Here is a 13,762-nt window from a genome sequence, read left to right on the forward strand (position 1 = left end):
CCAAAGAGTGCAAGATGGACACAGGGGGAAAAGAGTAAGTTTGTAGCAGAGAAACCTGACAAACACTACCTCTGCCAGGTGATCAAAATCAACATCAACAGAGATAACTCATTTGATAATAAGTGCCCTTGACATGACATAATGAAAATGGCACTTCTATGTTATTTTCCCCCAAACCTATAGCCCCAGTCTAAATATGATTTTTTTAAAAAATAAAACAAATTCCAATTCAGGGACATCCTCCAATTACCTAACCAGTACTCTCAAAACTGTCATAGCTATCAAAAACAAGGAAAGTCTGAGAAACTCTCATAGCCAACAGAAGCTAAGGACACACAATGACTAAATGTCATGGGGGACCTGGATAGGATGCTGGAACAGAAAAAGAAAAACTAACAGTAAGGAAATCTGAATAAACTGTGGAATTTCATTAGTAATACCATATCATTACTGGTTCATTAATTGCATCAAATGTCCCTACTAATGTAAAATGTAAAAACAGGGAAACTGGGTGTGGGACACATGGGAAATATCTGTATTATCTTTGAAATTTTTCTGTAAAACTAAAACTGTTGTAAAATATAAAGTTTACTAAAATGTTGTAAATGTTACAAATTATATTCTATTGAAAGACTTGTTCATAGAGGATTTACAAACATAAGAGACAGTTACATTTTAGTTCATTCCAAGTGGTGATAAAATTAGACTTTTATTATACTATGTAACATTGAAATTGGAAATATTTGAAGAGTTTAGTGTAGCTTGGTATTTTTAACAAAACCTTCTTAAACTAAAATGGGAGCAATTTGATTTTAAAGAAATGGTACTTTAAAACATTGTTTGGGGGACTTATATGAGAGAACAACAAATCATTCAATTAGCAAATGGTAAAATACTGACCTAGCTAGTCATCACCATCACCTCACTCTAGTCTTCACTGGGAATTCTGATAAAAATCAGAGTGGTTCTGGAAGGTATGGTTCATGAGTAGATTGTGTAGAATACTGGGTCAAATTTCAGGGAGACATTGGATCATGCTTCTATAGCACAGAGTCATAGCATGTCATCTCTTTTTATATTGTAAGTTCGATGTTCAGTACTAGCAGTATTTTCTGAAATATTTTCTTAAGTTAAATGATGGGACTTTGCCTTCTTGCCAAGATGAAGTAAGGGGCCAGATTTACCCTCCTTACCAGAACAAATAAGAAAACAGAAAAATATACGAAGTAAGAGTTGGCAACACACTGAATGTCAGGCCATGAAGGACAGCGACCATTGAGAAACAGGAAACAAAGGAAATTAGCCCTCTGATTGCCCCAGCCTATTTATTTCAGAGAGTTTCCAGGCCATAGCCCAGGAAGGGGTAACCTGTGCAGAGCCTGGTGGACTCTCTGAGTTGAGACGATAGACCTGAAAATCCAGGAAGATGAAGGCAGCAAGTTTTCAGGAAAGAGTAACAGAGAGGAAAGAGTTGCACAGAGAGAGAACTCAGGAGTTCTGTAAAGGGTCCCACTCAAGTGTTCAGCTTGATCCACATGTATATGTGTGGGGACTACTTGAAGTCAGACAAAGCACCCAACAGGCTTAGAGGTAACAGTGCCTAGCGCTCACACAGGGTCAGAAGTAGTGCCTGTTCGCATCAGCCAGACTGCAAAACCTCAAGATTCATGGAGAACTGTGCAAGTACACAGAAGGGTCTTGCCTCAATAGTTAGAAATAATTAGGCCTAGACTGAGCCCTGTTCTAGTACTATCAAATAAATATTTTAAAAGCAAACCCGAAAGGATCAAACTTTCTCCAGATAACTGTGTCCCAGAACAAATTTCAAGGTAACAACAATATCCATTGCCCAACTAGGTAAAATTCACTATGTCTGGCACCCAGTTAAAAAATTACCAAGTGTGACAAAAAGCAGGAAAATACAATGCATAATGAGGATATAAATCAATTTGTAAATCAAAACTGACCCAATGTATGTGTAACTTGAGTCTCTGAATAAAGGAGTGAGGAACAGAATAAGTATTTGAAAAAATAATTGTTAAAATTTCCCCCAATGTGATGAAAACTCTAAGCCCCCAGATACAGGAAGCTTAAAGAAACTGAAGCACAATGAATATGAAGAAAACTACACCAAGGCACATTATAATCAAATTTCTTGAAAAGACTGATAAAGAGAAAATCTTAAAAGCATCCAGAGGAAAAAAATGTTACATTCAGAGGAACAAAAATAAGGATGACAACAGATTTATTATCACAAATGATGCAAGCAAGAAGTCAGTGGAGCAATATCTTTAAACTGAATCAGTTTTCTGTGCACCTGAAACTAACACAACATTGTAAATCAACTATATTACAGTAAAAGTTAAAAAAATTTAAAAAGTACCGGAAAACAAAAATAAAACTTTCAACCTAGATTTCTACACCCTTCAAAAATATCTTTCGAAAACATAAGTGAAAAAAGTCTTTTTCAAACATTCAAAAACTGAAATAGTTCACTGCAAGCAAAACCACACTACTAATTATATTAACTAGGTCCTTCAGGCAGAAAGAAAATGGCACCAGATGGAAATATGGATCTACACAAAAGAATAAATATAGAACACTAGAAATGGTAACATATAAGGTTTTTTTTGCTTAATATTTAAATCACTTAAAAGGCAAATTGGTTATTTTAAACAAAACTAATAATCATATATTGTGCAGTCTGAAACATATGTAAAAGTAAGTTATATGACAACAGAACCAAGGTAGAAAGGTGAAAAGTGGAAGTATACTATTATAAGTGTACTGTATGTGAAGTAGTATACTACCACTTGAAAGAAGACTGTGCTAGGACATATACTACAGATCCTAATGCAACCACAAAAATAACAAAGCAATGATATCAAATAAGCCAACAAAGGAACAAAATGGAATCATAAAAAATTCAATTCATACAAAGAAGGCAGAAATGAAGAAAAGAAAAACAACAATGAAACACATAAGAAATAAGTAACAAGATGGTATATTTAAACCTAACCATATCAATAATCAAATTAAATGTAAATGGTCTGAATACATCAATTAACAGGGAGAGAGTGTTTTATTAGAAAAAAAGCAAGACCAAACTGCATGATGCCTTCAAGAAATGCACGCAGAATATAATGACACAAATAACTTGAAAGTAAAAGGATGAAAAAGGATATCCTATGCTAGCACTAATCAAAAGAAAGCTGAAGTAGCTATATTAATATCACAAAAATAGACTAAAAAAAGAGTGGTACCAGAGATAAAGATGGCCATTTTATAATAATAATAAAGGGGTCAATTAATGAAGATGCTACGAAAAATCCTAAACAATTAATGTACTTAATATCAGACTTTCAGATTACATGAAGCTAGAAATGCAAGGAGAAATAGACATCTACAATTATAGCTGAGGATTTTGATACTCTTCTCTCAATAAATGAAAGAACCAGTAGACAGTAAATCTGTAAGGATATAGAAGATTTGAACAGCAATATAAATTAATTTAACCTAATTTATATTTATAGAACACTCCAAGAACAGCAGAGTATACATTCTTTTCAAGTGCATACAGTACATTTATCAAAATGGATTATATTCTGGGCCATAAAACAAGCCTTAATAAATTTAAAAGAATTCCAGTCATACAAAATATATGCTATTCCATATTAGAATTAAATTAAAAATCAATAACACAAAGAACTCTGGACAATCACTAAATAGTCAGAAAGCAAATAACACACTTCTAAATAACCTGTGAGTAGGAGCTTCCCTGGTGGCGCAGTGGTTGAGAATCAGCCTGCCAATGCAGGGGACATGGGTTCGATCCCTGGTCCAGGAAGATCCCACATGCTGTGGAGCAACTAAGCCTGTGCGCCACAACTACTGAGCCCGCATGCCGCAACTACTGAAGCCCGCATGCCTAGAGCCCATGCTCCACAACAAGAGAAGCCACCGCAATGAGAAGCCCGCGCACTGCAATGAAGAGTAAACCCCGCTCACCCCAGCTAGAGAAAGCCCGCGTGCAGCAACGAAGACCCAACACAGCCAAAAATAAATAAATTACATAAATAAATTTTAAAAAATAATAATAAATAAATAACCTGTGAGTGAAAGTAGAAATCAGAAGGAAAATCCAAATTAAAATGAGAACACAGCATATAAAAATTTGCAGGGGGACTTCCCTGGTGGTCCAGTGGTTGAGACAATGCTCTTCCAATGCAGGGGGTGCAGGTTCGATCCCTGCTCAGGGAACTAAGATCCCACATGCCACATGGTGTGGCAAAAACAAAAACAGAACAAAAAAAAATTTGTAGGATGCTACTAAAAGAGTATTTAGAGAGAAATTTATTGCACCTGTTAGAAAACAAGAACGTCTCTCAAATCAATGACCTGAGCTTCCACTTTAAGAAAATAGAAAAACAAGAGCTAATTAAACCCAGGCATTAGCAATAAGGATATAATATATACCTGAGCAAAAATCAATGAAACAGAAAACAGAAAAACAGTGGACAAAAGCAGTGAAATGAAAATGTCTAGCCAGGTTGATAAATAAAAAGAGAGAAGACAAATTATTGATATGAGGAATGAGAGCATCACTACAGCTCCTATAGATATTAAAAGGATAATCTAAATGTTATGAACAATTTAATGCCAATAAATTCTACAACTTAGATAAATTGGGCAAATTCATTTTAAGACACAAACTCTCAAAGCTCATTAAAGAAAAATAGATAGCCTGAATAGCCCCTTATCTATTACAGAAATGGAAATCTGTAATTTAAAAATCTCACGAAGAAAACTTTAGGTCCAGATGTTTTCACTGCTGAACTCTGCCATACACTTATGGAAGAAATAATACCAGTTATACACAAACTCTTTTAGAAAATTGAAAAAGATGGAATATTTCTCTATTGATTCTATGAAGCCACCATTTATTTAAGTATCCTAAAATTTATCCTTAAATTAAAATTTATTTGGGACTTCCCTGGCGGTCCAGTGGTTAAGACTCCATTCTTCCAATGTAGGGGGCGAGGGTTCCATCCCTGATCAGGGAACTAAGATCCCACATGCTGCGTGGCACAGCAAAAAAAAAAAAAAAAAAAATTTATTTGACAAAATATTTTCATCTAAGAAATTCACTTTTAGAACCCCAATAAAATGCAAATATTATGGAAGGTTTGAGAAGGACGTTTGTAATAGTCAACAATGCATATTTCAACAGATTCTTATCAAGTGACAGATTTAACCATTTAGATACAGGGCAGTTCCACAGGCTATAGGAAGGTACAGTCTGTGTTTAGAGAACTGAGTTATCAGAATGAACCTATAACTTCAAGTATAAAATATTTTAATTTTATGAGAAAACTGAGGCAAAATAGTTTAAAAGACTTTATTTTACTCAAATTAATTTTGAAAATGAAATATGCATTTTCATAGCTGGTGAAATTGAGAAGCTGAAATTAATCAGGACCTAAATATTATTCCAGACTTTGAAGAATGATATCCCACTTATTGGGGTAGGGATAAACTGCTTTTACAGTTAGGCCCGGTGCTGGCCTTCACTGACCTTCTGGTTCTGGGGCTTCTTGCCACAGTTAAGGAATCCCAGTAACCCCGGTGGCTCCGCTTTGTGTGTGTGCCTCCATGCTGGCTGCAGGCAAACCCACTGGGTGAAAAACGAGCACCCTAAACTCCAACTCACTTGAATTTGAAGTGGGGACTCTGTGTGTTAATTTTTATAATTAATTATGCAAGTAAGTATTATTGAGTGCCCATTACATGCCTGGCACTGTGTTAGGCACGAGGTTATGAGAGAATAGAACAGAAAGGGTATCTGTCTTCATGGAAAGTTAAGTAACAGGGATGTAAGCGAACAATGCACGGAGATCGTTAAGTGGTATGAAGGAAATAAAGCAGGATAAAGAGATCAGAAAGACTGAGATGTAGTGATGACATTAGGTAGGGTGGTCAGAAGAGACTCCTCAGGAGGTTCGGTGTGAGCTAAGAACCAAATGAAGAAGCCAGCTTTGTAAACATCCAGGGAAGGGAGAGTAGCAAGTCCAGGATACCTGAGCTCTAAGGTTTATTCTGAAAGAAATACGTGTGGAAACAGAGGAATGTGAAAGACAAATGGCAAATAAGAACTTGGAATGACACAAAGAAGAATTTTGATGAGATTGCTATCCATGTCTGATTTTATTTTACCTGTGATGTCAGGTGAAGAAAATAAAGCAACCCTCCTTGAACTTGGAGCTGTGGAACCGTTAACTAAGCTGCTCAACCACGAAGACAAAATTGTGAGAAGAAACGCTACTATGATATTTGGAATTCTGGCTTCTAATAGTAAGTATCCGCTTTTAAAACTAATTAAATAATCTCACATGATGCATTATACTTTTAAATTTAACCTTAAGGGACTCACTTTAATTTTATTTAAGCTGACTTTAATGTTAACAAAAAAGTTAAATAAGTGTAATGTGCAACAAATGTATGATTTCATATTTTAAGTGATATTTTTAAATATAAAAATATGTGCACATATATCCATGGAAAAACTCTCAGAGTTGGTGATGTAGTATGTTCCAGTCTTACAAGTTAGGAGAACAATCATTGTCTTTTAAAATTAAAATAGTTTTTTTCTTGAGTTAGGATAATGTAATTTGAATGTCTGCCTGTACAAGTTACACTTCATGTGTATTTCATTGTAACTGAAGCCCAGAGTAAAAAGTTTTGATACACTTATTTTTTGAAGCTGCAAACTATATTTTGCCAAAAAAAAATTTAGATACGTATTTACTCCTTAAATCAGACCTATTACTTGCTTTAATATTTTCACATATTTAATATGGTGGAATAACAGTATTACTTAAAATATGCTGTCACTTCTATTAGAATATCACTTTGACTAAAACCATGTAATACAGGCAGTCCCTGACTAGTGAACAGGACGTGTTTTCTGTTTGTAAGTAATTTTCATGTTATGGTGGTAGATTTTCGAGTTGGCCAACAAAAGCCTTGTTATTTATAATAAAAAATGACTTTCTTGGTGGAGACTGAATTCTGTCATGAAACTCGGGCTGATAGGAATAAACATGTCTCTATCATGGCACGTGGCTAAAATCATCCTACCTTCTCCTTTTTACCATTGTCTCAGCAAGCACACAAGCACAGATTCCTCCTCCAGCTTCCTGCACTGTCCCAGCTCACATACCCTGGACCCTCTGTGATGCAGTGGGGGCCCCTCATTCCATGGTGTCCAGCAGGGACTGTGGCCTTGGTGTCTTCAGAGACAGTTATGAGTGGAGGAAGGGGGAAGGGAGGGGAAGGAGAGCCTTCTCTGGCATCTGTGCCATCACAACCTCAGCTGCGGAGACCACGTGAACAGCACCTGCAGGGTTATGGGGTTGGTGGGGGCACTCTGTAGTTAGTGGAAGGGTTTCTGGTGGAAACTCCAGGACTAGCGGTGGCTGTGCTGCAAGGCGGGGGCTCTGGGAGTATCTCCGGGAATGACAGCAGGATGAGGACAGTCAGCGGGCAGTGGATATTCCACCAACGTAGATTACAATAACACTAGTCAACACTTACAAAGTATTTACAATGTGCCAGGCACTGTCGTACATAGTATTTATATATTAAATCGCTTAATGAGGTTGGTGCTATTATTTCCTTTACATATGAGGTGACTGAGGCACAGAGAAGTTAAAGTAGTAATCATTTGTATTGTGGGGCCTTCATAAATCTGTCTCTGGGGTTGTCTGCAGACTAATTCTGCCATATTGAATGTGCCATATAGAATTATGTATAACCAAAACAGGGAAAATATTTAAATTTCTTCCGTTTTATTCTGCGTACATACCACAGAGTTTGAAAACCAAAGGTGCTTGGTAACACCCCACGTGCAACTCCTTATTTTATTTATTTTAAATTATTTATTTATTTATTTATTTATGTATTTATTTATTTTTGGCTGCGTTGGGTCTTGGTTGCTGCACGCAGGCTTTCTCTAGTTGTGGCGAGCGGGGACTACTCTTTGTTGTGGTGCGCGTGCTTCTCATTGTGGTGGCTTCTCTTCTTGCAGAGCATGGGCTCTAGGCGCACAGGCTTCAGTAGTTGTGGCATGCAGGCTCAGTAGTTGTGGCTCGCAGGCTCTAGAGCACAGGCTCAGTAGTTGTGGCGCACGGGCTTATTTGCTCCACAGCATGTGGGATCTTCCCAGACCAGGGCTCGAACCAGGTCCCCAGCATGGGCAGGTGGATTCTTAACCACTGCACCACCAGGGAAGTCCAACTCCTTATTTTAAACACAAGAAAGATCCCTTGAAGGATTGGGTTCCTTGCCCAAAGTCATGCAGGTGGCTAGTAGCAGAACTGAGATGAGAGCTAAATTACAACTTTACTCTCTGACTCATAGTTCAGTAGACCTTCTATTCACTAAATCTTTTATGATCCTTAACATTAGCGTCCATGCTAAGTCAGATTCTCCTTCTAAATGATTTAGAAAGGAGAGTTATAATTTCCTGTTTACATTTATATTTTCAATGTAATATCCAGGTCTCTATGATTTTTTCCCTTTTTTATGTTCTTAATTTCTATTATTCATTTTATTTTGTATTTTCATCTTCTAATATATACGAGTTTATCATCTGTGAAACCCTACAATTAGTTTGCAAATTTTTCTGAGTAGGTTTTTAAGTTGAATTTCATGAGTTTCTAAAGGAATCTGTGGCCCCCAAATGTTAAGAATACTGTTACATTTGGGTGCTAAATGAGATGGCTCCCTTAGACCTGTCAAACCACAATCTGTAAGCTGGCTGGCTGGGCTGTAACCAGCGCTAGAACCAGTGCAGTCTGCAACTGCAAAGCTTAACCATGGAAAGAGCTTTGCTGTCTTCAAGGTCTCCACTGAGTGCTTGGGTCTCAAGTATACTGCATGAACTTATCAAACTTCTTTTGATTCTGTGAAGTGGGTGAAAAAAAATCAAACCATTATTGGGATTAACTTACCTGATTTTCTATTTGAACTATCTGATGACATGGATAAAACACATGGCATCCTCAACTGCTTGTGGAGCTCCTTTTTTGGTAAGAGAGCCAACACAATAGCTGGTGCTTCACTTTTCATACATGTCCAAGGAAACTTGGAATAAAAAATGAGCAACAAGTCATTTGACCTAAATGCAAAGTCATGTTTCCAGACTAATATGTAAATAAATGCACCTCTGAAGCTGCATGGTTAAATCATCATCTTTGGGCAGTCTTAAAATAACTGATGCTTCTTCAGAAATTTGTATTTTCATATTGTTTTCCACCACTATGCTCGTAGTGGATGAACCAACAGGATGTTCCAACATTCCAGGTGCTAAAGGATTGCTATGAGAACCATCTTTCCCTTTTGCAGTTGCAAATAAATTATTTTTTTCTTTTTTTGCTAGAGTGATTGAGCTATGTGCTTGTGCTATGCCTGGGTCATTCAAGATAGGAATTTAAATTACTTTGTTAAACCTTTTTATCAAACGGGAGCTGCTATCTTCTTTCACCTTCCAGTTTGTATTTAGTTCAATGAGGCCATATCACAGAGACTCATTTAATGAAGAGAGAGAGTTCAGCTAAAGAGAGAGTTCATTAGGATCCTCGTGAGGAGAAGTAGCCTTGGAAGCCCAGATGTTACATTACTTAAGGCAGCGGTCCCCAACCTTTTTGGCACCAGGGACCAGTTTCGTGGAAGACAATTTTTCCACGACTGGGGTCGGGGGGAGGGCAGGGGATGGTTTTGGGATGATTCAAGAGCATTACGTTTATTGTGTACTTTATTTCTATTATTATTACGTTGTAATATATAATGAAATAATTATACAACTCACCATAATGCTGTCAGGAGGCAGAGCTCAGGTGGTAATGCGAATGATGGGGAGCGGCTGTAAATACAGATGAAGTTTTGCTCGCCCCCCACTCACCTCCTGCTGTGCAGCCCGGTTCCTAACAGGCCACGGATCGGTACCATTCTGTGGCCTGGGGGTTGGAGATGCCTGATTTAAGGCAATATGAAGAGCTTGCCATCTTAGGAAAAGGTTGATGTAAAAAGAGTATACAAGATCAAGAGTAAATTAGGTGGTCAATATTATGCAACAAAAAAATTGTGAATAAGAATTAATCCAAGAGCATGGGATATCTTTCCATTTTTTTTTTTAATGTATTTACTTTATTTTATTTATTTTTGGGGGTCATCGTTGCTGCACGCAGGCTTTCTCTCTAGTTGCAGCGAGCAGGGGCTACTCTTTGTTGTGGTGCGCAGACTTTTCTCGTTGCAGTGGCTTCTCTTGTTGTGGAGCACGGGCTCTAGGAGCATGGGCTTCAGTAGTTGTGGCATGCAGGCTCAATAGTTGTGGCACACGGGCTTAGCTGCTCCATGGCATGTGGGATCTTTCCGGAGCAAGGATCGAACCCGAGTCCCCTGCATTGGCAGGAGGATTCTTAACCACTGAGCCACCAGGGAAGTCCCTCCATTTCTTTGAATCATCTTCGGTTTCTTTTATTAATGTTTTATAGTTCTCAGCATATAAGTCTTTCACCTCCTTGGTCAAGTTTATTCCTAAGTACTTTATTTTTTGGATTCAATTTTAAAATGGATTTTTTTTTTTTTACATTCTCTTTCTGATATTTCATTGTTCATGTAAACAAATGCAACCAATTTCTGTATGTTAATCTTGTATCCTGCTACCTTGTTGAATTCACTTATCGCTTAGTTCTAGTAGTTTTTTGTGTGGAGTCTTAGAGATTATCATACTAAGGGAAGTAATTCAGAAAGAGAAAGACAAATATCATATGACTCCACTTACATGTGGAATCTAAAATATGACACAAATGAACTTATCTACGAAAGAGAAACAGACTCCCAGACATAGAGAACAGACTTGTGGTTGCCAAGGGGGAAGGGGGTGGGAGAGGGATGGATTGAGAGTTTCGGATTAGCAGACGCAGACTATTATGTATAGAATGGCTAAACAACAAGGTCCTACTGTATAGCACAGGGAACTGTATTCAATATCTTGTAATAAACCATAATGGAAAAAAATAAGTATATATATGTGTAACTGAATCACTTTGCTGTGCAGCAGAAATTAACATAACATTGTAAGTCAACTATACTTCAATAAAATAATGTTTTTAAGAAAAGGATGCAGTTAAAACAGATGGCATGGGAACTACAATCCTGCAGGCTGTGGAACAAAAACCACATTCTCAGAAAGATAGACAAGATGAAAAGGCAGAGGGCTATGTACCAGATGAAGGAACAAGATAAAACCCCAGAAAAACAACTAAATGAAGTGGAGATAGGCAACCTTCCAGAAAAAGAATTCAGAATAATGATAGGGAAGATGATCCAGGACCTCGGAAAAAGAATGGAGGCAAAGACTGAGAAGATGCAAGAAATGTTTAACAAAGACCTAGAAGAATTAAAGAACAAACAAACAGAGATGAATAATACAATAACTGAAATGAAAACTACACTAGAAGGAATCAATAGCAGAATAACTGAGGCAGAAGAACGGATAAGTGACCTGGAAGACAGAATGGTGGAATTCACTGCTGCGGAACAGAATAAAGAAAAAAGAATGAAAAGAAATGAAGACAGCCTAAGAGACCTCTGGGACAACATTAAATGCAACAACATTTGCATTGTAGGGGTCCCAGAAGTAGAAGAGAAAGAGAAAGGACCAGAGAAAATATTTGAAGACATTATAGTCGAAAATTTCCCTAACATGGGAAAGGAAATAGCCACCCAAGTCCAGGAAGCGCAGCGAGTACCATACAGGATAAACCCAAGGAGAAACATGCCGAGACACATAGTAATCAAATTGGCAAAAATTAAAGACAAAGAAAGATTATTGAAAGCAGCAAGGGAAAAATGACAAATAACATACAAGGGAACTCCCATAAGGTTAACAGCTGATTTCTCAGCAGAAACTCTACAAGCCAGAAGGGAGTGGCATGATATACTTAAAGTGATGAAAGGGAGGAACCTGCAACCAAGATTACTCTACCCGGCAAGGATCTCATTCAGATTCGATGGAGAAATCAAAAGCTTTACAGACAAGCAAAAGCTAAGAGAATTCAGCAACACCAAACCAGCTCTACAACAAATGCTAAAGGAACTTCTCTAAGTGGGAAACACAAGAGAAGAAAAGGACCTACAAAAACAAACCCAAAACGATTAGGAAAATGGTAATAGGAACATACATATTGATAATTACCTTAAACGTGAATGGATTAAATGCTCCAACCGAAAGACACAGGCTTGCTGAATGGATACAAAAACAAGACCCATATATATGCTGTCTACAAGAGACCCACTTCAGACCTAGGGACACATACAGATTGAAAGTGGGGGGATGGAAAAAGATATTCCATGCAAACGGAAATAGAAAGCTGGAGTAGCCATACTCATATCAGATAAAATAGACTTTAAAATAAAGAATGTTACAAGAGACAAGGAAGGACACTACATAATGATCAAGGGATCAATCCAAGAAGAAGATATAACAATTATAAATATATATGCACCCAACATAGGAGCACCTCAATACATAAGGCAACTGCTAACAGCTGTAAAAGAGGAAATCGACAGTAACACAATAATAGTGGGGGACTTCAACACCTCACTTACACCAATGGACAGATCATCCAAAATGAAAATAAATAAGAAAACAGAAGCTTTAAATGACACAATAGACCAGATAGATTTAATGATATTTATGGGACATTCCATCCAAAAACAGCAGATTACACTTTCTTCTCAAGTGCGCATGGAACATTCTCCAGGATAGATCACATCTTGGGTCAAAAATCAAGCCTCAGTAAATTTAAGAAAGTTGAAATCATATCAAGCATCTTTTCTGACCACAACGCTATGAGATTAGAAATGAATAACAGGGAAAAAAACGTAAAAAACACAAACACATGGAGGCTAAACAATACGTTACTATATAACCAAGAGATCACTGAAGAAATCAAAGACAAAATCCAAAAGTACCTAGAGACAAATGACAATAAAAACACGACGATCCAAAACCTATGGGATGCAGCAAAAGCAGTTCTAAGAGGGAAGTTTATACCTATACAAGCCTACCTCAAGAAACAAAAAAATTTCAAATAAACAATCTAACCTTACACCTGAAGGAACTAGAGAAAGAAGAACAAACAAAACCCAAAGTTACCAGAAAGAAAGAAATCATAAAGATCAGAGCAGAAATAAATGAAATAGAAACAAAGAAAACAATAGCAAAGATCAATAAAACTAAAAGCTGGTTCTTTGAGAAGATAAACAAAATTGATAAACCATTAGCCAGACTCATCAAGAAAAAGAGGAAGAGGACTCAAATCAATAAAATTAGAAATGAAAAAGGAGAAGTTACAACAGACACCGCAGAAATACAAAGCATTTTAAGAGACTACTACAAGCAACTCTATGCCAATAAAATGGACACCCTGGAAGAAATGGACAAATTCTTAGAAAGGTATAACCTTCCAAGAGTGAACCAGGAAGAAACAGAAAATATGAACAGACCAATCACAAGTAATGAAAATGAAACTGTGATTAAAAATCTTCCAACAAACAAAAGTCCAGGACCAGATGGCTTCACAGGTGAATTCTATCAAACATTTAGAGAAGAGCTAGCATCCATCCTTCTCAAACTCTTCCAAAAAATTGCAGAGGAAGGAACACTCCCAAACTCATTCTATGAGGCCACCAGCAC

At 37.1% G+C, this 13,762-nt stretch overlaps 1 protein-coding gene across 8 annotated transcripts in view; it reads left to right on the forward strand.

The window, feature by feature from the left end:
* The window catches only part of ARMC3 (armadillo repeat containing 3), a 98,811-nt gene that overhangs the window by 12,280 nt on the left and 72,769 nt on the right, over positions 1-13,762 (forward strand). For all 8 annotated transcript variants that reach the window (XM_082385365.1, XM_082385368.1, XM_082385367.1 and 5 more), the window contains one exon: positions 6,226-6,351. In XM_082385365.1, coding sequence (XP_082241491.1) covers positions 6,226-6,351 — 126 coding nt within the window. The remainder of the gene's footprint in view (positions 1-6,225; positions 6,352-13,762) is intronic.

Source organism: Balaenoptera borealis (assembly GCF_965194805.1).
Source record: "Balaenoptera borealis genome assembly, chromosome: 3".
In the NCBI taxonomy this organism is placed as follows: Eukaryota; Metazoa; Chordata; class Mammalia; order Artiodactyla; family Balaenopteridae; genus Balaenoptera; species Balaenoptera borealis.